Raw genomic sequence first — 25,822 nt, 5'->3', positions numbered from 1 at the left:
TGTGTGAAACTTGCACATATGTAAAACGAAGTGACATCTTGTTAAAATAGTCAAATATATGTGGTAAATATGAAAACGAAGGAGAGATGGACAAACAGAATTAGTGGAGGCCCGCCTTCAAGAGGAATGGGGAAGGAAGGGCAAGTTTAGGAGGGCCCATGGGCTTCAACGCACCTGGTAAAGTTGGAGTTCTTAACTAGGTGGGCAGTGAGTGAGTGTGTGGCGTACTGTGATGATCTCCACAGACAGTTCAACACAACTCTCCTTGATAGTTAACACAATCAAAATGAGAAGGGACAAGATCAATTAAATGATAAAAACTACCCTTTAGGACTTTCCTCCCACTCTTCAAGGGCAGCCCTACATGCCTCCAGGGTACATGTCCATCCGGCTCTGGGGGGTCACCAGCATGTTACAGGGGTGACGTCTTCATCTATAGCCAGTACACTATGGAGCGGCATAGAGGCCGGGAGCCCAGCCAGAGAGAACCATCAGAATGGCTTACCCAGGGAGGTGTTGCCCAGGATGAGGGGGGCTTCGGGGTGTTTCACTTTCAGCTCCAAGAGATCCTGCAGGGTCCCTGGGGAGATCCAGGTAACTCTTTCTCCAGAGAAGGTCAGGGTCCGTTTTTCTGGGTTCTCTGCCATTCTCTAAAGGCAAGAGACAAGTTCATGCGCTTGTGGGCCCAATCATCCTCCTGAGTTATACCAGGGGCCCATGTGGGGTGTGTTCCTCTACAAAGACTTGAGAGTCTGTGCTGAAGGCCTCTGACCTCTTCTTGCTCATTCTGTTCCAACCAGACCTGCCTCCTCTTTGTCTCTGATCAGATCTAGACTCTCTCAGCCCCAGGTCCTTTGCACTTGCTGTTCCTACTAACTAGATTGTTCCTGTCCCCATATTTTTGTGAAGGGCTCTCTCACTTCCAGACTTTCTTTCTTACAGATGTAACCTCTCAGAGAAGTCTTCTCTGGCTAGTATATTTAAAATGCAACCATCTGCCTCTTAAGTTCAGTAACTGATAGAAATTTTTTCGTTGTAACACTTCTGACTTGTTAAACTATTTTTTTTTGTCAGTACCAGGGCTTGAACTCAGGGCTTGCTCACAGCTGGCATTCTACCACTTGAGCCATGCTTCCAGCTTGGCATTTTGCTGGTTCTTTGGAGATAAGAGTCTCACAGACTTTTCTTTCTTTCTTTTTTTGGTCGGCCGTGGGACTTGAACTCTGGGCCTGGGCGCTGTCCCTCAGCTCTTCAGCTCAAGGCGAGCGCTCTACCGCTTGAGCTACAGTGCCACTTCCGGTTTTATGGTGGCTTATTGGAGATAGGAGTCTCACGGTCTCTCCTGCCTGGGCTGGCTTTGAACCTCGATCCTCAGATCTCAGCCTCCTGAGTAGCTAGGATTACAGGCGTGAGCCACCAGCGCCCGGCTCTCACAGACTTTTCTACTTGAACTGAGTTCAAATTGTGATCCTCCAGATCACAGCCTCCTGTGTAGCTGGGATAACAGGAGTGAGCCAGCTTCTCTATATTTTATTATTTCTCTTTCTTACCAGATCACAAGCTTCAGGAGTGCAGGGCTTTTTGTAAGCTGAATCTCCTGCTGTCAACCTAACACCTAGAACAGTGCTGGGTGTTGCTGATTGGATATGTATGTTTGAATGAATGAATGAATACACACATCAGAACTCCGTCAGATAAAAGAACTTCAGAGAATGAACCCTTGATATTTGAGATGAAGGATGGAGATGCTAGCAGGAGAGGAGATGTTCCTGGGGTCACTGCCTTGAGTGAAAGGCCTTTCAGGAATGTGAAACTTCCTGGCTAGTTGAACAGGGACACATTCCAGAGGACAATCATGACAGTAATGGTGAGATCATTTTTGAAAAACCACAGCTGAGAGCTACATGTGGTGGTGGCTCATGCCTGTAATCCCAGCTATAACAGGAAGCTATTCAGGTAGGATCAACGGTCCAGGACCACCATGGGGTATGGGGAAGGGTACAATTCCCTACCTCAACCAGTAAAAACTTGGGGACTGCAGCATGTGCCTGGCATTTCATCTACCCAGGAAGCATAAATGGGATAGCCTGGGTCCAGGCTGGCCTAAGACCCTATTTGAAAAGTAGTGAAGACCAAAAGGGTTAAAGGCATGGCTCACGTGGTAGGGCACCTATCTAGTAAATCCGAAGCTCCTGATACCTCCCCCCCCCCAAACAACAACAACAAACCACACAAGAGCAGGAAGTCCTAGCTGAAGCTTAGTGACTATGTTCCAGGGATCAGCTAGGGCTGGGTGAGCTGGGGGCTGGGGGCCGGGAGGAGAGAGTCGGCTAGGGCTGGGGGCAGGGTAGGAAGCCGGCATCTTGATTTCCCCAACTTGCCATGTCACAGAAAGGACATGGATAGATTTCAAACACATCAGCCAAGTCATCTTACCAAGAGTTCTGGGGGAAATATGAGCTCCTGGGTTGGGTCCAAGGGCTGGAACTCTTCTTTTGCAAAAAGCTCTGTGCACATCTTTATAGAAGGAAGAAGCAAAATGGCCTTGTCAGCACAGCACTGCTTCTCCGGCCTCCTTGTCGAGGAAATAGCTCAAGCCAGATCACCCCAAACAAGTATTGTAAGAGAATCGCTGATTTGCCACCAACATGCTTCTAAAGGAGCGTGCTGTGACTTACTCCCAAAGAGAATTCTGGGAAACTTCATGTTCTATAAAACAGGATCAGGCTTGAAGTTTGGGAAATCCTTTCTGCTATGTTCCCAATACTGTCCTCAGCTGGGCCGTCAGGATTTAAAGTGCTAGTGCCATGCCCCTAGCCCTTTAAGGCTCTGCAAACTCTTGTAGTTGAAGTAAAAATGATTCTAAACACACATGCCCATGCATAAGTGCAAACACACACACACACACAATCTGATGTTTGTGACAATTAACGCTTATTGAGTACTTTGACATATATTAATAATTCATTGAATCATCAAGATAATCGTATACAGAAAGTAAATTATCTCTATTTTGTGCATCAGGAAACAAAAGCACAGTGATAATTTACCTAATAATAGACTTTGAAGAGGGGAGAAGAGGAGAGAGAATTCCTCGTATATACCACAAAATCAAGGAAAATAAGGCATGTTGAAGAGGTAACATAGATCAAGATGCATTATACAAATAAACTACTTTGTTAAATGGAAAAAACAATTAAATACATATCCTACAAAATTAAGAAAAGTGAGGGAAGGGGTGGGTTAGGAGAGGTGGGTGAGAATGTCCAAAGGGGTGACACTGACCAAGGTGCACTGTATTCATAAAGTGCTTTGTTGAGTGGCAACTCCATTGTACAACTACTTAAAGATAACAAAAATATTTAAAACATTTACCTAATAAAATGGCTGAGTCCTGCCTGACTCAGATCTGCTTTGCTCTGGAAAATACCTGTGACAGGTAACATTCCTGCAGAGGAAAACGGGACCTGGGCGAGAAGGTTGGGATGCAGGGTGGAGGCAGAGGTCAAGAAGATGAGACACACCAGAGCTAGGCAGGCCTGGGCTTCCTCTCACCTGTCTCTCAGACTACTGGGAAGGTACTTAACCTTTCTAAAGATTAAAAGCAACTAATATTTATTGTGAAGGACACTCATGCTAAGTAGATGACATGGCGTGACATTTGTCTGACCCTCTCTACTCTTTTTCTGGCTCTCGTAGACCTTTCCAAACGCCAGAAAAAAAACGTAGAATTGTTCCTTGTGAAGATTGTGCACAGGCCCACCAATGGAGGGGGTTTGGGGTCGACATCGGAGTGATGAGGATTTGGGTTAGAATTAGGAGCTTAGGCAGTACTTGCGGGTAGTGGAATGGTGACTAAAACCTAGAAATAACCACTGCACCTGAGAATTCAGATGTGAAACAAACATAAGAAATCAGAGCTGAGAAATGACAAGTTCCCCTACATAGGTTCGAGGCCCAGCCTTAACAATTGCCCAAGTGGAAGATGTTAGTAGTTTGGGAAGCAGAGACGCAGGGCAGGCGCCGCCATCCAGCAGAGCCCCCTTGGTTAAGATGGCTGTGTCCTCACTCAGCACCTGGCCTTCTCAGTAGAATTTAGTGTTCTATGTATGTTTTCCTGTAGGAAAGAATGTGGGGCTCATAGATCCCAAGTTGCACTCTTTTATAATTGTGTTTCATCATAATTGTGATATCATTCTTTTATGAATGAATCGTAGGGTGCATTCTAGTTTAAAAATATTCTTAGCTATGGGGCTGGGAAGGTAGCTCAGTGGTAGAGCGCTTGCCTTGCATGCCTGAGGCCCTGGGTTCAATTCCTCAGCACCACATAAGCAAAAGAAAAAAGCCAGAAGTAGCACTGTGGCTCAAATGGTAGAGCGCTAGCCTTGAGCTGAAGAGCTGAGGGACAGCACCCAGGCCCAGAGTTCAGGCCCCACAACCGGACCCCCCCCCCAAAAAAAATTCTTAGCTAGGTGCAGTGGCTCACACCAGTAATCCTAGCTATTCAGGCAGGCAGATAAGTCTGACAATCAGCAAGCAAAAAGCTAGAAGTCGAGGTGTGGCTCAAGTGGTAGAGCACCAGCCTTAAGCAAAAAAGCAAAAAAGACCACGAGGCCTTGAGTTCAAGCTCCAGTACCCCATTCCCACATTTTTTTTTTTTTTGTATTTGGTTAATGTTAACCTAAGACTGCAAATCTGAGCATTGGCTTTCCAATGCATGGACTTCCCCAAGACACTGGTCCTCTGAGTTGACCAGGGGCATGTAGCCCATCTCTAGAGCAGCAACCCTCTGTCCCACTGCCGTTTCTTTGGACTCAAATAAGCAGATGGTGGGAGGGAAGGATGGGAAGAAGTTAGGTGTGAAGGAGAGAAGTAGACAGAGTGGGAGATGGCAGGCACACTGTGGTCTGAGGCTTGCTCTAAGCTCTTAGGTCTCCTTGCATGAGGGAACCCATTCTCTATTTTATCCTGAATAAAGAATCCCCTTAAGAACTTGGTAGTGGGTCCTTAATGGGAAGGAATATCGCCTAGAGGGCAAAGCCAGTGGCTGGAACACTTCAAGCTGGACTCAATAGGTGTGGAGGCCAGTAACCTGCCTCGTGAGTGTGCTCCTTCCCTCTCCAGGGTGGAGGGGGGTGGGCTGCCATCTGCCTCTGCACAGGAGGAGGTACAATGGTGGAGCGTGGCTGCGTGAGCAGGGGCAGCTCCAGAAAGCCATTCCACCGGAGAATGTGGCTCATCCGGAGTGGATTTCCTGTTCTCTTTGTCCTAGCCTTTTGGATGATGAAGGAGACAATGAGATCACGGCAGGTGGGTCACCACTCTTCCTAGCTGACTTGTGCATGCTTGGGACAGTTTTGAGTGGAGTGCAGAATGACCCTTCAAACACACACACCTAGTTTTAAAGCCAAACTGGTGTCAAGTAGTATAACAAGAGGACAAAAGAGGCGAAGAAACTCACATCGCTTTTGCTGTCAAGTGAGGGGCACTCGTTTTCTCTCTGGTCCAGACAGCATTGTCCTGTTTCTTGCTGCTGACAGCCATCTGCCTCCTAAGAAGGTGAAATGCCTTACATTAAATGTGTGTGTGTGTGTGTGTGTGTGTGTGTGTGTGTGTGCGTGTGTGCACGTGCAAGAGTGTGTGCGCACGGGCGTGCTGGTCCTGGGTCTTGAACTCAGGGCCAACGAGCTGTCCCTGAGCCACTTTGTGCTCAAGGGTAGTGCTCTACCACCTAAGCCACAGCACCACCTCTGGCTTTTTTGGAGTGGCTTATCAGAGATAAAGAATCTCACAGATTTTCTGGCCTGGGCTGGCTTTGAACCATGATCCTCAGATCTTAGCCTCCTGAGTAGCTAGGATTATAGTCATGAGCCACCAGTGTCCAGTTGTCCCTGAGTTTCTTTTAGCTCAAGGCTAGTGCTCTATCATTTCAGCCACAGCTCTATTTTCAGCTCTTTTCTTTTCTTTTCTTGTTGGTCATGGGGCTTGAATTCTGGGCCTGAGTGCTGTCTCTGAGCTCTACCACTCGAGCCACAGCGCCACTTCCAGTTTTCTGGTGGTTTATGGACTTTCCTGCCTCAGCTGGCTTTGAACTGCAATCCTCAGACCTCAGCCTCTTGAGTAGCTAGGATTACAAGTGAGAGCCACAGACACCCGGCTCAGCTGGGTGGTTGAGTGTGCTTGTGTGTGTGTGCGTGTGTGTGTGTGTGTGTGTGTGTGTGTGTGTGTGTGTGTGTGTGTGTGTGTGTACGTGCGTTTTGTGGTTATTTGTAGCTAAGAGTCTCATGAACTTTCCTGCCTGGGCTGGCTTTGAACCTCGATCCTCCAATCTCAACCTCCTGGTTAGATAGGATTATAGGTATGAGCCCCTGATGCCTGGCACATTAAACTTTTTTATACGTATCTGTCTATGTTCTCTGGAGGATCTGTGAATTCATAGGAGACGTTAGACTTTTAAGCCCTTTTGGTAGTTTCTATTGGGACAGGAATAATCACAAAAGAAGCCCTTTCTTCTTTTGCTTTATATTTAAATAAAATGATATGTATTATATATATATATCATGAAATATATACTATATAATATAAATTAACAGAACATACAGGAGTATAAAAGAGACAAACTATCATTTTGATAGAATACATCCTTTGTGATTTCACTATGCTTTACACAGTATGTATATATTTCTACTGTAGAGTACTCAGTATATGAATATTTTTATTCATTATTAACTTAGCTTTGGGCATACCTGTGATTTTGTTTGTTTGCTTGTTTGTGGGGCTTGAATTCAGGTCTGGCCACTGTCCCTGAGCTCTTTTTGCACAAGGCTAGTGTTTACTATTTTGAGCCATACTTCTACTTCTGGTTTTTGAGTGGTTAATTAGGGATAAGAATCTCATGGGGACTTTTCTGCCCAGGCTGGTTTTGAACCACGATATTCAGATCTCAACTTCTTGAGTAGGTAGTATTACAGGTGTGAGCCACTGGTGCCCCACTCTGTGAATTGGTTTTCCCTAGTCCTGGGCCTTGAACTCAGGGCCTGGGCACTGTCCCTGAGCTTATTTTTGCTCAAGGCTGGTACTACTACCATTTGAGCCACAGTACTGTTTCTGGCTTTTTCTGTTTAAGTGGTACTGAGGAATTGAACCCAGGGCTTCATGCATGCTAGGCAAGCACTCTACCACTGAGCCACATTCCTAGCCCATCTGTGAAGTCTTTAAGGTGAATTCTTATTGTGAAATTAATTTTAAAGATACTATAATTTATCTACTTCCTAGCATATATCAGATCCAAAACATTGTTCATTATAATTCATACAATATCCTTAAGAAAGAGAAAACAAAAAGAAAATAAAAGGCAAAAGCAAAGAAAAAAGATGTGAAAGGAAATCACTGAGGTGGCCTAGCGCCAGCATTTGGCAGTCTGTGTAAGGCTGGCTGGGAATGAGTTGACAGTGGCATTTCAAGCAGGTTTCCATGTGTAGAAATCTCATGTGCATTGCTTCTAAACTTTCCTTTTGTATCTTCTCCCAAGGGTCTGGCAAGATACTTTCTCTCAGATGCTTCAGTTCACCGTCTCCGCCCCAGTGTCTCAAGCTGCTGTCTTCCCAATCCTGTCTAAGAACTAGCACAGCTGGGTGAAAGAGGCCGCACTCCCTCTCTCCCTCAAAGCTCCTCCAGCCTCCATGATAGACTGAGAGTCAGTGCCAACAGGGAAAAGCAGTCTTGTTTTTGCCATCTGTGTTTGTGGACATACACATACATATGTCTTGTGTATCGTCTCTGGGGCTGGGTTGCTTTCAAGCATTAAAGCTCCGTGCTTGCTGGCAGCAGGGTGGGGTGTCTGGTCACATTTGTGTCTTTGTATCCCCACAGTCTGTGTACCAAGATTGTGGAGGCCATCTATACTCATCAGCAAAGAGGTTTCTTTTAACTCCTTTGTATCTCACAAGTGCAATTCGCTTTACACCAACAATCAACTGGGCTTTCACTGCTCAGACTCCCCCATGTGGCAGTAGGGACACCTCCCTGCTTAGCTTTGGACACCTGCTGGCCCATCTCTATGTTTGTGGAGCTGAGACAAAAATACAAATAGGCGGGCTGGGAAGGTGGCTCAGTGGTAGAGCGCTTGCCTTGCAAGCCTGAGGCCCTGGGTCCGATTCCTCAGCACCATATAAGCAAAAAGAAAAAAGCCAGAAGTGGCGCTGTGGCTCAAGTGGTAGAGCGCTAGCCTTGAGCTGAAGAGCTGAGGGACAGCGCCCAGGCCCAGAGTTCAGGCCCCACGACTGGACCCAAAAAAAACAAACAAAAAAACAAACAAACAAAAAAAAACCAAATAGGCAGTGGCTCACGCCTATAATCCTAGCTACTCAGGAGGCTGAGATCTGAGGATTGCAGTTCAAAGCCAGCCTGGGCAAGAAAGTCCGTGAGACTCTTATCTCCAATTAATCACCAGAAAACTGGAAGTGGCGCTGTGGTTCAAGTGGTAGAGCGCTAGCCTTGAGCTGAAGAGCTGAGGGACAGCATCCAGGCCCAGAGCTCAAGGCCCATGATAGTCAAAAAATTAAAAAAAATACAAATAGAGGGCCTCAGGCTGTGACCTGTTACCCTCTTCTTCCTATATGGCTCCTGCACAGAGCAGTGCCTCGGGACTCCTGTGAGTGCCCAGCCTGAGTATTTAAACTCTATTCACTCCTTCCACACACAGATGCTCATTGGCCGGCCTTTGGCCTTGTATGTGGGATGCAGACGCTAACTGTTAGGATCTGCTCTTCATCAGTTTAGGAAAGAGTCTTGTGTCTGGCCTGTGTAGAGTCAAGACCATGTGTAGAGAATTGTCTAGAAAAGGGGTGAAAGTTCTAGATAGGCATATCAACCTTAGCCCTAGGGTATCATGAAAATAGCAGAGGAGAGGGTCTCTCTAATTTATTGTGCTGAGCTTTGCATGTTCAGCTCCATCCTGACCTGAAGGGCCACCAAACATGCCCAACTGATGTCTCTGTCAAACACTATTCATAGAGCCAACAACATTCTCTAAAATAGCTCTTACTATGCATCAAGAAAAATTCATTTGATTTTTCAGAATGGCCCAGTACATTGCTAAGAGCCAGTAGCTCATAACTGTAATCCTAATTACTCAAGAGGCTGAGATCTGAGGATCAAGGTTCAAGGCCAGCCGGGACAGGAAAATCCATAACTCTTATTTCCAATAAATCACCAAAAAGCTGGAAGTGGAGCTGTGGCTCAAGTGGTAGTATGAGCAAGTATGGTAGTATGGTAGCCTTGAGCAAAAGCAGCTCAGGAAGAGTGCCCCAGGAACTTGTGTGTGCTTTTGGAGTGAATTCGGGTGCTACATGACACATTCAGTTTCTTGTGTGCTCACACCTTCCTAGCTGGTTGTGTTGTTGGGAGGAATCTTGCCTCATCAAAGCAAACTCCATATCCTGCTTATCTCCTTGATTTTCTGAAGACTCACTCCATCCTCAGGAATTAGCTCAAATGCCTGTGAGTCAGTTGAAATTGATTCACTTTGTCTGGTCTGTTGTAATAGTCTATAACTGCTACCCCATTTTCTGCATGCCTAGCCTTGACTAGCTGTCTCTGTAGGGTGTCTCTGCATTACTACTCACCTTGCAGAAAGTCCTGCCACTCTGGAGAATTGGTCTATACCCAGTGCAGCGGCACAGATTACCTAATCAGAGGAGAAGCAAGCAGAATCGTCAGTGGGCTTGTTTCTACTGGCTTCTTTTGAAAGCTGAAATAGTTTTTTGGGGGGCTGGCAATAGTGACCAAATCCAAAGGCTTGAGTAAGCACTACCATGGGGAAATACAGCCTCCTCCACACCTCTTTCTTAAGACACAGCCTCAGTATGTAGCCCAGGTCGACCTCAAACTAAGATCCTCTTGCCTCTGCCTCTCATGTTCTGGGATTACACCACACCTGGCTTTCTCTAAACTCGTTTTTTTTTTTTTTTTTTTTGGGTCCGGTCATGGGACCTGAACTCTGGGCCTGGGCACTGTCCCTCAGCTCTTCAGCTCAAGGCTAGTGCTCTACTACTGGAGCCACAGCGCCACTTCCAGCTTTTTTCTTTTTGCTTATGTGGTGCTGAGGAATCGAGCCTGGGGCCTCAGGCATGCAAGGCAAACGCTCTATCACTGAGCCACCTTCCCAGCCCCACTCCTCAATTCTTGATTCCATCAATCTTATTCTGTCCTGAAAAAGATGGCAGTCTAGCCGGTGATTTTACTTTTCTTTACCTACTAAATGTCTCCCTTCCCTTCCTTTCCCTTCCCTCCTTCCCTCCCTCCCTTTCTTCCTACCTTTTCCTTCCTTCCTTCCTTCCTTCCTTCCTTCCTTCCTTCCTTCCTTCCTTCCTTCCTTCCTTCCTTCCTTCCTTCCTTCCTTTATTTCCTTCTCTCTTTCTTTTCTTCTTGTGGTGCTGAGGATAGGACCCAGGGCCTCATACTTGCTAGGCAAGCACTATGCCACTGAGCTATATCTCCAGCTCCAATGTGTGTCTATTGACAAGAACTGTATTTTGGACTATGTAAGATAGGGTCTTCCCAGGCAAGAATTACAAGCACTAGATGAGCAAAGCCTTGGACAGTGTTGGGAGTGCTTCTCAGTAGTGGCTCAGAGATACTTAGAGGTATTTGTTAATAGCAGGAATCCAAGCCTCTGAGGGAGGGCCCTGAGAAGTGTGCAGGTCATTTTATTACACAATATCAGAGAGCCTCAGGTGCCTAAGGATGAGGGCTTGGGGTGGGGTGGAGGAGGGCCAGTGCACATAGAGTTCATGTGGGTTGGTTTGATTGAGAACCCTGAGCTGGAGAGATGAGCTGTGGGTTGGTGGGGAGTCGACAGAGTTCTCAGACCATCATGAGCAAGGTGCAGAGAGACTGGCCTGCAGTGGTGAGGAGGGAAGGAAGTGCAAGCATGCGAAGCCTGTTCCTGGACTCAGGGCTGAGGAACTTCTGCTTTGTCATTTAAACCTAATGCAAACTCTAAGGGGTTCTCTTACTATATGAAGAGTCTTATTAGAGATTGAACTGTGTCCCCCCCCAAAAAGATGTTTTGGAGGCTTAACTGTTGGAACCTGTGAATATAACTTTGGAAATAAGATCTCTGCAAGTACCAGTTAGGATGACAGTCATTGTACTGGGCCCTAATCCAATGACTGGATCCTTCTAAGAGAGGGGGGATTTGGGCACAGAAGGGTGTCAGAATAGAGACACAGATTGGAGCAGTATACCTACAAATGAAGAAATGTCCCAAACTGTCAACTCTCAAGCTAGGAAGAGGCTAGGATGGGTTCTTCTTAGAGCCTTAGTTAGAGCACTGCCTGTTGACACCTTCATTTCAGACTTAAAGCCTTCAGAATGGCATGAGAACGAATTTCTGCTCTTTTATATCATCTAGTTTATGGGTCTCTGTTCATATGGCTCTAGAAGCTGATGATACAGACTCTTCAGTCCCTGGATAGAGAAGTGGTGTGGTCACGTGATGGGTGTTGGCTGTGTGCGCCCTACTCTGCACTGTGGCTACTTTAGAAACAACTGAACAGGGGCCTGAGCAAGGCTGGAGTGATGCTGAAGATGGCGTGGAGTGGCCTAAAGCCTACTTCCCACTGGGTCTTAAGGTGTGGCCTACCTCCCAGGGCTTCCATGAGCTGCTCCTCGGAGGGCTGTGGATGGTTCCTGAGCAGCGCATACATAGACATCACCATCCCAGGGGTGCAGAAGCCACACTGGGTGCCATGGCTCTTGGCAATTCTCTCCTGAAAAGATACATTCATGGTCCCAGCCCTGCCTTCCTGCTGCCACCAGCAGTCACCAGAGCCTGCAAGCCAGCATCTCCTTCGCCATGGTGGAACCCACTCTGAGCCCACGTGCCCATCCTTTGAGTCTTTCTTTTTCCTTTTCCGAGGCTGTTTCTGGTAGTAGTCACTCAGAATCCATATGCTATCATTGTAATTACTTCTCAGTGTCAAGTGCTCAGACTCTTCTAGTTGGGAATTTGTAGTGTGCATTCTACACATGTCATGGGGAAAAATCTCCAGGAATCAATTCTTAAACTATTGATTATATACACTTATGCACACGGAGTTTGTATAATGGAATTGGAGACTATTTAATGTCATCTCCCTCCTCCTCTTCCTCTTCCTATTTCTCTTCCTCCTTTGATCTTGTTATAGTCCAGGCTGGCCTCAAACCCTCTAACCTCCTGATATAACTCCCTAAATTCTGGGATTAAAATTATGTACCATCATACCTTCCTTTGCTTTCCTCCTTAACTTCTTCTGTGTTACTCAAAGGAAGCTCTACTTATAAAGGCCAAGATCTTGATCTGTGCTTTAGAGCCTTGTTATTTAAAGTGTGATCTATCGTCTGGTAGTATTAGTTTCTCCTGGGAGCTTTTAGGAAGTGTAGGACTTGAGGTTTCCGCTCCAAACCTCTTGACTCAGAATCTGAATTTTTAACAAGCCCTCAGTGAAGCTTGGGAACATTAAAGCTTGAGCTGTATTGTAGATTTTAACTTTGCAGGGAGCATTTAGTCTGCTCTAGAAGACACTGCTGTATCTATCACCTTTTCTGACCTCCTTGGTATTGAGTCTCATGTGATAGAACCCAGAAACTCTTTCTGGTTGATCTAGTCCTGAGTCTCCCCAGCTCCTGTGACGATGGCGATGAACTGATGTCGTATCTGCCATCATATGTCTTAACTTACTCTTAACTTCAATCTCTTTGCTCTGACTTTAGGTTAAGATTTGGAGAACTCAATCATTCTAATGTAGCTTTAATCATTCTAATGTTACTTTCAGACTCCACTCACCCTCAGGTCTGATTTTATTCCTAAAACTTTAATGCCACAGGAAATAATCCTGACTTCTATCCTGTTAGCTTCAGAGGCATTTATTATATTACATATTATATTTGTTTTATATCCTGTGTACAATCTCTAGTCCAGATCATAGGTATCAGCCAATGTTTTGATAATCCCAACATCTTTCATGTAGAAAAAGTAACAAAACAAGATGACCCTCTAATAAAATGTGGATGCATTTCCAGCTTTCTCTGGAATCACTTAACACATGTCATTCCCCTGATCAACATGTATCCTCAAGTTTCTGCTTCCCTAGTAATAGCCTGGCCAGCTCTGGCAGTATAGTCAACACAGCATTTGATTAAAAGGGAGTTTAGAAGTAAGATGTTGCCTTACCTGCACAGGGTGGAGTCTGGTTTTGATACTTCCAACACCTTCTACCGTAGTGACCGCCGCCTCGTACAGAGAGCAGATGGGCACCAGGCATGAGGCGACAGAGAAGTGTCTTTGAATGAGAAACAAAAGAAAAATCAAGGGGAGTCACACCATCCTGCGTTGTGGGGAACTCCGGAACAAGAAGAGCAGCGGAAGTGGGCAGGAGAGCTTTACACTGGGCCAAGGGGCTGGGAGACAGGGAAGGATAGGCTGGAATCTGAGTCTGCAGTGTATGCTATCTGTAGGAATTTGGGGATCCTGCAGGTGAATAAATTTCAGAGATACTTTCCAAGCCTAACACAGACCCTCCTAGAAGAAGTGGGATCTGGTTAGACTTTAACTACCATCTCCTGGGACACTGACCTCCTAAGAAACCAAATAAACCACACTGAAGTTTATCACTCATATCTATACACCTGGGAACTTTTTTGTTTGTTTTGTTTTTGTTGCTTATTTAAACTCTTTGGATAAGGTCACTTAACAGTGTTGGATAACTTGTGTTTTGAAGCCACATCCTGATTTAGGCTAATGGATTTGGATGAATGTGGTCTTCAGTTAAGGGTAAAATCATGTTCCAAGTTCTGGCTCTGTAAAGTTGGTAAAATCTGGAGAAAGAACATTTGTTTCAAGGCTAGAAAACATGGGCCTGAGTCCTTATTCTATAGGTTACTAGTTGTATGATCTCGAAGAAGTCACTTCATCTTTTCAAGCCTCAAATTTCTCATATGTAAACGGGGTGGCCTAAGTTGGGGGTTTCCTATTCTGGGGTGCACAGATAGGCCTTGGGAGGCTCATGATCTCTCTGAAAGGAAAGGCATTCTCTGAATAGATGACTCACAGCGTTTATGTGATTTTTTCAGAGGGATCTAAGATCCAGAGACAGTAAGAACCTACAATTCTTTCTTAGTTGTGAGATGAGAACATAAGCCAAGGAAAGCCACAGCGCTCTCCCCCAGCTGCCAGGCCTTGGGGGTGGCCTACCTTATCTTCCTGGACACTGGGTCATGCTTAGACACCATCACAGTGCAGGCGCCACAGCCTCCTCTCCCACAGGCGTACTTGGTACCAGTGAGGCATACTGGAAGGGGTGGTCAAGGTAAAGGTGCTGAGGCAGACACTTTGTCTCCAGTATAATTACTTCCTTGAGGTGTCTCAAGGAGGAAATTCATTGTGGGGTGAGGTGTGTGTCTGAGAAATTATTCACCTGGCTTACTTAAGGCCACTCCTTATCTTATTAGTGCAGGACCTTGTGTAGTAATCTCTCCCTATTTTCTCACCTGTAAAGAAGGAGGAGTAATACCTACTTTATCATCTCAGGCTTATTACAAGCATCTTGTAAATCCTATTTCATTATAGAGTTATTCCTTTACATCTTCCTCTGGGTTCCAATCATGCAATTGGAAGAGAAGAGCTATATTTTTAGGAACTTGATATATAATGAGTTTTGCCTGATGATAAGCCAGGCAATGAAACAGCCCTCCTCTGGCTTGTATTGTTTTTGAAAGCAAGGTAGTGAGTCTTTAGAGAAATCTCTTGCTCTTATTTTCAGATCCCATCTTGCGCAGCCCTCTGCTCTGATTGGTCCAGGGCCAATCCCACAGGGAGGCTCAGCCTCAGCCCATTCTCGGCTCATCTTCTCCCCAGTCGTGAAGCTTTTCCACAGAACTTTACGAGATTGGATGTAATTAATTAGACTGGCTAACAAGACTTCAGAATCACTGACTCTTTACTACTTATTTGTCTCTGTTCTTTGTACTAATGATGGGGATTATTCATCAGAACTAATCATAACCTCAAATGCTTATCAGAAAGGCTACATAAGTGAAAAGCAGATGAGTGTGACTGGAAGTCTGGACCTCACCCTAGAGAAAGGACCAGGGATAGGCCTTCCTTGCTGTCAGCATGAAGGGCTACCTTCTCATGTGTCTGGAGAGGCTGAAAGCTCTTGATTTTTTTTTTTTTTTGCAAGTCATGGTGCCTGAACTCTGGGCCTGGGCGCTGTCCCTCAGCTCTTCAGCTCAAGGCTAGTGCTCTACCTCTTGAGCCACAGCACCACTTCCAGCTTTTTCTGCTTATGTGGTGCTGAGGAATTGAACCCAGGGCCTCATGCATGCAAGGCAAGCGCTCTACCACTGAGCCACCTTCCCAGCCCTGCTCTTGATTTTTTTAAAATATGAAATTGTCTAATTTTCAAATACTGACAATGAATCAGAAATTGGAAGGGCTTTTAAACAAAACTCGACAGGAGGCCAATTTCAACAATTTGTAACTTTTGGCTTTTTTTTAAGCAGATTTACTCATTAAAATTTACTTATTAAAATAATTTTGCCCTTATAAAGCTCTATTTATATTCCAGAAAATAAAATGGTGAGGGAAATCTGATGCAAAAACAATAACAACCACCACAGCAAAAACAAAAAAACAGATGTAGGGAAAAAGAATCTTTTCCTCTAACACATGATCTCACAGATTCTGGAGAATTTGGTTTCATGAAAGGTCAGGAGACACAGCTCAAGCCTCTATTACATAACCTCTGGGTGGACCCCAAGGAGCCCGCAGGGAAAACTGAGAGATTAAGAAAAGAGCCTAGCTTCTATTTCACGCTATTACATCAGATGAAGGCAACCCGGGGGGAAACTTCCTCTTCTCCCAACTAGCCCAATTAATCTGATATGATTAAATCCAGGCTAACAGCAAATAGCAAGGGCTGAGAAACTGACTGGAAAGAGTGATCAGTTGTCCTAAACATTGGCTTGAATTTTAAGGCAAGCATAGACATGACCAGGACTTTTTTTTTTTTTTTTTTCTTTTCAAAGGATCCAGTTCTTTCGCAAGAAGGCCAGCAGGGTCACTTCGGGATCCACATTCTTCTCTGTCACCTGAGTTGGAAACAGAGGAGAAATTATTATGGACTGAATCAGTGACCAGTGGAATGTCTGTTGTGATCTGTTTGATTTCATCTGCGTTTGCTCTTTTGTGCTCTGAGGGAAAACAAACAACTTTCTGCTTTTTTTTTTTTTTTGTGGGGCTTGAACTCTGGGCCTGGGCGCTGTCCTTGAGTTCTTTAGCTCTACCATTTGAGCCACAGTGCCATTTCTGGGCAGACAACTTTCACACACACACACACACACACACACACACACACACACACACACACACACACACACACACACACACACATTTATAGGGCAGGGGTCTCTGGAAGCTAATGTGGCAGAGCTGCTCTTCTGTGTGACGAGTCCTGGAGGCCAGTGCTGTGTATGGATGTCCCTACACTCACATTCTTCACATCTGCTCTAGTATTTACCTTTGCAGACCCTTCCAATTAAGTCTTTTTTTTTTTTTTTGGTCGGCTGTGGGGCTTGAACTCTGGGCCTGGGTGCTGTCCCTCAGCTCTTCAGCTCAAGGCTAGTGCTCTACTACTTGAGCCACAATGCCACTTCCAGTTTTCTGGTGGTTAATTAGAGATAAGAGTCTCACGGACTTTCCTGCTTGGGCTGGCTTTGAACCACAATCCTCAGCTCTCAGCTTCCTGAGTAGCTAGGATTACAGGCGTGAGCCACAGGTGCCCAGCCCAACTTAGTCTTTGATATTCAGGAAAGATTTCAGATCTTGGGAAGATTTGGACTGCTGTGTGTGTAGTGAAGGGTCCTGTCAAGCAGAAGACTGGGTGGAAAAAAATACTAAACATTTGATGATCTAAAGGTCCTCAGAATTTGTGGCAGAAAAGGAGAGAGTTGCTGCTATCTTGGAGAGGCTTTGGAACCTTCTAGTCTCCCTCAATGGCAGAATGGCCCCATGGTAAGCCTGGATGCTCATGTTGAAGTGGCTCAGATACAATACTAGAATTCCTTCATCCTTCCCCTTGAAAAGTGGGAGAGTTTTGCTCAGAGTCATGAGGAATCTTCTTTGGTGCCTCTTCTTATGTATTTTTGGGTATTCCCTTTGGCTCTGACTTGAGGTGGCTTGAAGACACCCCTAAGCTCTCTATTTTATTCGAGGGAAGGAAGATCCAGGGGGTTCCCAATGTTAGTGAAGGTTTTTTTTCCTAGAAAAATTAAAAAACCTATAGGAAGATGGTTATAAGTTGAAATATTAAAATTCAACTGCTTGCTAGTTCTCTAGGGGCTACCTCATTGAAAACCAAACCTAATCTTTTTGTCCTCTAATGGCTATCAACACACAGACTTGTATTTCCTCTAACTTCTGTTTTGACTGTAGTCATGCCATTTCAGGCTCATGATTTAGAAGGGACATGGGATAAAAAAAAAAACAAAAGAAGAAATCTCTTCTGGGTTGAATCTCCAGAGCCTGTGCCAGTGGAACAAGCAAGTATAGACTCAGCTCATAAACAATGGTTTGGGAGAATATGGTAGTGGTTGGCTGGAAAGACTGCATACAGAGAGAGGGTTAGCAGGCAAATCAGGGGATCTAGAGACTATGTTCTGCCGGCTTCAAGAAAGCGGGATCAGGGCTGGGAAGGTGGCTCAGTGTAGAGTGCTTGCCTCGCATGCAAGAGGCCCTGAGTTCGATTCCTCAGTACCACATAAACAGAAAAAGCTGGAAGTGGCACTGGGGCTCAAGTGGTAGAGCATGAGCCTTGGTCTGAAGAGCTGAGGGACAGCGCCCAGGCCCAGAGTTCAAACCCCATGACCGACAAAAAAAAAAAAAAAAAAAGCAAGCAGGATCAAACTAGGCACTGATGACTCCTGCCTATAATCTTAGCTACTTAGGAGACAGATCTGAGGATCTCAGTTCAAATCCAAATTTAAGATATTGTTATCTCAAATTAACCTGCAAAATGCCAAAAGTGAGGGTCTGGCGCAAGTGGTAGGACCCCAGCTTTGAGTAGAAAAAGTTAAGGCAACACATGAGATCCTGAGGTCTAGCCCAGTATTGGTGCATGCATGTACATGTACATATGGGACACACACACACACACACACACACACACACACACACACACACACGCACGCACACACGCACACACACACACACACAAAGGAGAGCAGAATTGGTTGGTTAAGTCTGTGGAATTGGAGTGATGTGAGGCACTCTGGAGAGAAGTGACGAGACCCCAAAGCAGTCATGTGGTTTGTGCTCTTAAGAGACAGAGACTCATGAGAGGCAGAAGCTGGCAAAGGGCGGTGAGGTAGCCAGTGGCCTGTGTGGATGGCTGGTGAGGACAGGAGGGAAAGTGGAAGCTGAGAAGTCCTGCCCTGGTCACATTGATTCCTCTTGGAACTTAGCTATAACAGAGGATAGGGGAACAGACAGACAGACAGACACAGACAGACAGAGGCAGAGAAAGTCCAAACTGACCATATTTATATCTCATCCAGTCTTGTAGGATGGAGACTCAGCAGAGAATTGAAGTTATTATATAGAAAAACAAAGGAAGTTTCACTTTTCATCTTCCTGAGTTTGAGGATCAAGATGTGTTACTACTACAATGCTTCCATGTCTCAGGCCCAGTTTTGGAAGCATGTTGCGGTCCCTCATCAATGCAGAGAGCAGCTTTCTTTCTGTCTTTACACTAGCCGGGGAAGCTGATTGAGCCCAAGGCTCAGGGAGGTGAAGTGACTTACACAAGGATGCTCAGTCAATGGCAGAGCCAGACTTAACCCAGAGACACCAAGGCTTTCCCTGCCTCTTCACACTGCTAGGAGCTGAGCCCTGACTGAGGGGAACAGACAAAATGTGGATGGGCTTCTAGTTCTGAGTTTTCTGACCCTGACTGGGCTCAACTCAGATGGCAACAAGAGCGCCCCTTGAGCCAGGGGCTTCCTGCTGTCTCAGAGATCCACAAAGGACTTTCCAGCACTTACCTTCCTCCCATTCACAAAGAAAATCAGCTCATCTGATTCCTTCAATGGGTAAGGCATGGCAGCTATGAGGAAGTTCTTCTGGATTGAGACAGAATACTCTCTAGCACTAGTCACAGATGTGGCTAGTGGAAAGGTCGGTGTCCAAGCAACTGGATTCTGGGTGTGAGTGGAAACAGGCCAGCCTAGAGCCTTAGAGAGGAGGGCAAGTAGGTGGAGACTTCTTCTTTGTGGCTTTTTAAGCTTAGGGCCTTGTGTGGGTCAGGTTCTGATTTCACTTCCACCAATCCTGGCTTTGAACTTGGCTCAGGATGCAGTGTATACCTCTCTTCTCTGGAAATTAAGGGCATCAGCTAAAAATCCATAAACAACAGCCTCAGCTTTAACCCACTCTTCACAGGGTGTGGGAATGTATCCTAGATGGATTTCATTCTTCTCAAAGACAGAAGTGTCTAAAAAATGTGATGAATGCTGAGTCCTCACACTTTTTCCAACTTGTTTCTTATTCTAGCTGTGGAAATGTCCCCTCATGGGAAAGCAAACATCCTATCACTTCAGTGTGTGGCTCAGATTGAGGTGGAGGTATGGGGTATAGCATCTACCCAGCCTTTCTCCACCTTCCTTACTTCTTTCCAACGCCCACAGTTGTGTGGTTAGAAATCACTGATCTAGTCAAGGCAATCACTGTACTGAGAGATAAACTGAGGTCCACTGAGATGAGATTTGTACCTCATGTCTGTAATCCTACCTACTCAGGAGGCTGACATCTGAGAATCATGGTTCAAAGCCAGCCCAGGCAGGAAAGTCCGTGAGACTCTTATTTTCAATTAACTAGCAAAAAAGCTAAAAGTAGAGCTATGGCTCAAATGATAGAGACCAGCTGTGAGCGAAAAAATTAAGGAATAACACCCCAGTTCTGAGTTAAATCTCTAGTACTAGCATACAAAAAGAAAGATTGAAAGAAAGAAAAAAAGGAGAACAAAAAGAAAATAAGTTTGAATGGCTCCAATTAGATGTCTACCAATAAAACACAGTTCTTATTCTGTTATCTGAAGTACTGCCTAGAACTTGGGCTCAAATATGGGCAAAATAGGTAGCTGCTTATAAAGTGTGGTTTCAGGAGATCTGGTAAGACATCTCTGCTCTCCAGTACTTATGATATGAGTCCACAGAGGCCTGGCATCGTCACGAGAGTGGACACTTTATGATAAGGCAACTCTCCCAGTGTGAGAGTGCCCCAGACAGAAATGGTGAACACGTGAGCTCTTCTGCACCTGGCTAATTGAGAACTTTCTCTTTTCAGCTGGTCCAGACGGTGGCTTCCATGTCCTTCCCACCCACAGCACTATTCCAGAAACGACTCCTGATCAAATGGTGCTTATAGCTTTTGTGTCTTCACAGAAGTCTAGGTGTGTTTGTGTGTGTGTGTGTGTGTGTGTGTGTGTGTGTGTGTGTGTGTGTGTGTGTGTGTGTGAGTCCCATGTTAGTAGTTCCTGCAGACATTGACAGCAGACTCATGACAGCAGCTGGAGAGAGCTCTGTGGATTAGGAAGTGCCTTATGGTCAAGCTTGTTTGTTGATCATGTCTTCCCTGTCTCCCAATAGCTCTCGAGGGACTGGAACATTAGGTCCAAATTTGGCCCAGTATATAAAACGTCCCACAGTCAGATGCTCTTGCAATGGGGGAAAGAAAAGTCTCCTGCTCCAGGAGACTGATTGGCCCTTTCTGGATAATCTTGCACCTCTCTGCCTACAATCCTCCAGTGGCTTCCCACTGCATGTGGTAAAACCTCACATGCCCGCACGGGGCCCTCTGATGAGATGGGCCCTACCCATCTCTCTGAGTATATGGCTAACTACTCTCACAGCTGTAGCAGTGGCCTCTCTCCTGCTTTGGAAAGGTGCTAACACTTTCCTGTCTGAGGGCCTTGGTGCATTAGTTACTTTACCTCAGACTAGCATGGCCAGTACCATTCTGTTATTCGGGTGTCTTGAGTCACATACCTGTATTTCTACCCCGGTCTCATATTCTCCATAATACCTGTTACTTCCTGACATGGACACTTGCTTACCTTTTTATTGTTCCTCCCTTAGAAGATAAGCTCCAGGAGTGCTAGAATAATCTTCCAGTTCACCCCTGTATAATTGGGGCCCAAAATGGTGCCTACTACAGAGAAAATCCCCAATAAGTATTTGTTGGATGCCTAGTGAATATATATATATATTTTTTTGCCAGTCCTGGGACTTGAACTCAGGGCCTGGGCACTGTCTCTGAGCTTCTTTTGCTCTTTTGCTAGTACTCTACCACTTGAGCCATGGTGCCACTTCCTTGGGAGTGTATGTGGTACTGAGAAATCAAACCCAAGGCTTCATGTATGCTAGGCAAGCACTCTACCACTAAGCCACATTCCTAGCCTTTGTTTCTGTATGACCCTGAATGACCCTCTCCCCTTCCCTCCATCTACCACCAGAAAGCAGCTCCAAACCTCCCTTCTCTCCATGCTCTGAAGTTCTTCAGATCCAACCAATTGATCTATACTTTTCATTTAGTAAGATAGGAACAAGGATACTGGTCTCTAGTGTGTTATGAGTTAGTTGGTTGTATTTTCAAGTGTGTGTGTGTGTGTGTGTGTGTGTGTGTGTGTGTGTGTGTGTGTGTGTGTGTGTGTTGGTATTGGGGATTGAATCAGGATTGGCCTCTGTTCCTTAGTCCTTAGTTTTTTTTCCCCTCAAGGCTGGTACTCTACTATTTGAGCCACAGCTTCAATTCTAGCTCCTTGGTACTTAATTGGAGATGAGTCTCATGGATTTTCCTGCCTGAGCTGGCTTTGAATCATGATCCTCATATATCAGCCTCCTAAGTAGCTAAGATTACAGGCCACCAGAGTGTGAGTCCTGTGTTTTCTTTTCTTCTTCTTCTTTTTTGTTTTTGTCGGTCATGGGGCTTGAATTCTGGGCCTGAGCTCTATCCCTCAGTTCTTCAGCTCAAGGCGAGCGCTCTACCACTTGAGCTACAGCGCCACTTCCGGTTTTCTAGTGGTTTATTGGAGATAAGAGTCTCAAGGTCGTTCCTGCCCGGGCTGGCTTTGAACCGTGATCCTCAGATTGCAGCTTCCTGAGTAGCTAGGATTACAAGCGTGAGCCACCAGTGCCTGGCCTGTGTTTTGTTTTCTAATTGATAACTTCTTGAATATTAGGTAGCTAGTTGTATCCCAAGGATGGTTAGCATGAATGACAATATCTTTATTTCAGGGGCTAATAAATGCTTGACCAATAACCTAAACAACTTATTACTATTATTATTATCTTTTAAAATTGTTATTGTAGAGGTGATGTACAGAGGAGTCGCAGTTGTCACATTTCTTGTTGAACAATGTCTCCCTTTCCCTTACTTTCACACAGTTTTCCTCCCCCCCAGTTGAACAGTTCATTTTCAACATAGTGTCTAGTGACTATCACTGCTGCCTTTGTTCATCCTTTGTCCCACCATTTCTGTGCTCCCCTCTTCCACTCCCCCAAAGAGATCAACATAAAAGACAAAAAGGCACAGAAAACGAAAACAGTGACAAAGGAGAAAACGAAGACAAAACCACAAAAATCTTCTTGCTTCCCTTTCTTGCAGTTCATTTTGATAAATACCATTTTATATGATCATATGCACATAGCTGTTGAGCCTTTGTGATTCTCTCCTAAGGATATTCTCCTTTGGTCTCACTGTGTGAATGTCTAGAATCCTGTATAATTTATCATTCCATATATATATAGATATCTATACATATAGATATCTATACATATAGATATCTATATATATTGTCTTTTACCATCCAGAATGTTTGTTAACTTATAGATTTTTAGGAATAGTCTAGGAACAACAAATGAAGGGAACCATGCAACCTATATCTCTTTGGGTCTGGCTTAGCTATACAAAGGAGTTTTAATTCAACATGTCTGTTTATGAGTACAATGCATCTTGATCAATGTCACCCCTTTCATAATTCTTCTCTATCTTTCCTAATACCACCCATCCCATCAATTTCCCTTCTAAACTACTCAATTTTCCTTCTAAATGAAGGAGACATCCATGACCCATGGATGCATGTGTCCATCTGCTTTGCACTAGGCTTTATGTAGATGGTAAGGGTGCAGTAGAAAACAGGTCTACAAATGTTTACTTTTCGGGGTGTCTGAGGTTTTATAAGACAACAAGCAATTAAACATGTCTGTCTTTGACAAGCACAGAACAGAGATAGTAGCCCCATTTAGAGGATGAGGGTCAAGGAAGATCTCCTGAGAAAGAACACTGAGGCCTGAAAGAGGAAGAGGAGTTGATTCCCCGTGAACTGAGGATGGAAGGGAACAGGCTGAGGGAAGGCACACGTGGAGACACAGACCCTTTCTTTGTCCATTTCAGGGCCTACAATCGCCTTTTTCCCACTACGTACATAACTCACACATATTTACTATTTAGAGGAGCACGATACTGTCAATGACTGATGAATTACCTGTCTCCAGAGTATTTATTGGCATACAACCTTCAATGCCGATATAGAGTACAAGCCTTTAAAACAGAAAACCAGCTTTCCATTTGGATTATGGTATTAGATTTGGGCGATATCAAAGTACTCTGGATGAGGAAACCAATGCGTTAATTGCAGGGAAACTGAAAACCCATAAAGGCTCTAGAGAAGTGTGTGTGTGTGTGTGTGTGTGTGTGTGTGTGTGTGTGTGTGTGTGTGTGTGTGTTTTAAACTTGTTTTTCAGGTTTTGTTTGAATGCCATCTTGAGGAGGGTAAACAAACTAGACAGAAAGCCGCTGCTTGGCACAGAGGCCTTGGAGTTAGGTCTGAAGTCCTGCCTTGTCCTCTCCTCCTCTGGGGTTCCAGGAACTCACTTTGGGAACCTCCCCCTTGAGGGTGAACAAAGGCTTGTGACTGTGAGAGGGTAGGATGAAATTTCTGCCAAGTTGTTCTCACTCTCAGGTTTCTTCAAGACAATGGGAAAAAAGCAATCCGTTTTGCTCTCACTCTCAAATTTCTTGAATGAAAAAAACGAGGATTCCATTTCTTCACTTCTTGTTTTACTTGGTACTGGGAATTGAACTCCAAGTTATGGCACAATACTAGCTGAGTTCTGCTGCCACTGAGCTGACAGCTAGCTTCCTTCACTTGTACATGGATTGTTCTCGTGCGTGGGAAAAACTACGCAGTTTGACCCAGGTTGCTTGTATGTCTGTGATTAACAATAAAAATCTTAGAATTTACATCAAAGAATCTTATTTTCTGGGTTGGATAGGAAATGCCCCCTGTGGGCTTGTGTGATGAGCCAGAGCTGGTGGCGCTGTTGATGGGTGACTGAGTCATGAGCATGCTAACCCCATCAGGTGGCTGGTCCACTGATGAGGTCACAGTGGACTGGGCTACTCAAAGGTGGGGCCTGGCTGGAGGAATCAAGTCATTGGTGGTGCTTTCAGTTGTCCTGAGGAGAATGGCTTCCTTCTAATCTGTACTCCCTGCTCTGATGTTCTGTATCACCAGAGCCGTTTAATCCCCAGACAGTGATTCAAAACAAATCTTCCTTCCTTTAAGTTGATTTTGTCTAGTATTTCGTCACTGCATCAGAAAGCTACTAACATATCCTGTGAGCTAATGAAAGAATGAATATTGGACATCACATTAACACCCCTCCCCTGCCTAAATTTAAACCAAATGTGTTACAGGAAAAGAAAAAAAAAAGGTAACACATCATGCTCCCTGAGGAGTTGGCTTTGGTATCCCTGGGGTTGCTGCTGTGTTTTGAGCTCTTTAAAATCCAGACATGGTCTAGCAAGGTCCTGAGTTCAAACTCTAATACCACAAGAAAGAACAACAGCAAAACAAGAAACATCCAGAGATGGAACACAGGTAGGCAGATTGAACGGGGGCATCCCAGGAGAGCCTGGATGAATCATTCATATTCGTAGCACTGATCTTTTGTTCCTAGGCTTTTTAACTATGAGGTCCTTTCCCTATCTTAGCTCCAACCTTTACTGAGCCAGATGGACTTGTGGGAAGCTGGGTATTAGCAGTACTGTGAGTTTTACAGGAGAGGGTCCTCTTCTCCCATAGGCTGAGGGTAGAGATCAGCACCCTGAAATTCTGGATCTGGAGATGAGCTTGGTCCTTGAGTGGGAGTGAGTGTGAGGACAAAATCACCTTAGAATTGGCATGTGTAGGAGGTTAGTTCTCCACCCCAAGTCTAGGTCAACGTGAAAAGTCAGAACTGCCAGGCCTCCTGCCTCTGCAGGACCCAGACAGCCTTCCAGCTTCTACCCCGTCAGGGTGTGGGATGGATTAGGATCCCTTTGCTTTGAGCACCTGTGGTGGGTACCTGGTAGGGTATTTCAGCATATAGCCCAGGGAATTAATGGACGAGAAAAAATATTAAAGGGGTTGTGGGTTGAGCTGTGTTCCCAATATGATCTCATTTGGGAATTGGATCTTTGTAGACAAAGCCAAGTTAAGACAACATTTCTAAGGTTAGGTTGGCCCCTAGATCCAATGGCTGGTGTCATATAAAGAGAGGAGGGTTTGGAGACAGACACATGAAGGGAGGATCATGTGAAGGTGGAGGAGAGTGGAGTGATGAGAAGAATTGCTGGCAGTGATTACACACTAAGAAACTGGAGGAAATGAAGATTAGAGGAAGCATGGTCCTGCTGACATCTCGTAACTGTTAGAGAACCAGTTTCTATTGTTTTAAGCCA

At 45.1% G+C, this 25,822-nt stretch overlaps 1 protein-coding gene across 1 annotated transcript in view; it reads right to left on the bottom strand.

Moving 5' to 3' along the window:
- Positions 1-19,140, bottom strand: part of LOC138809253 (aldehyde oxidase 2) — an 89,516-nt gene extending 70,376 nt beyond the window's left edge. Inside the window, exons 1-9 of the mRNA XM_069995774.1 lie at positions 19,084-19,140; positions 16,080-16,134; positions 14,237-14,336; positions 13,217-13,325; positions 11,648-11,774; positions 9,627-9,688; positions 5,490-5,551; positions 2,437-2,575; positions 506-650 (exon numbers count right to left, since the gene is read on the bottom strand). Of these exons, the coding sequence (XP_069851875.1) occupies positions 506-650; positions 2,437-2,575; positions 5,490-5,551; positions 9,627-9,688; positions 11,648-11,774; positions 13,217-13,325; positions 14,237-14,336; positions 16,080-16,134; positions 19,084-19,140 (856 nt within the window). The remainder of the gene's footprint in view (positions 1-505; positions 651-2,436; positions 2,576-5,489; positions 5,552-9,626; positions 9,689-11,647; positions 11,775-13,216; positions 13,326-14,236; positions 14,337-16,079; positions 16,135-19,083) is intronic.
- Between the last annotated feature and the right edge of the window lie 6,682 nt (positions 19,141-25,822).

The sequence above is a fragment of the Dipodomys merriami genome, unplaced genomic scaffold, assembly GCF_024711535.1.
Source record: "Dipodomys merriami isolate MVZ:Mamm:240054 unplaced genomic scaffold, mDipMer1.0.p SCAF_49, whole genome shotgun sequence".
NCBI lineage: Eukaryota > Metazoa > Chordata > Mammalia > Rodentia > Heteromyidae > Dipodomys > Dipodomys merriami.
The sequence above is the reverse complement of the archived record's forward strand: the minus strand, read 5'-3'. Positions and strand labels throughout refer to the sequence as shown.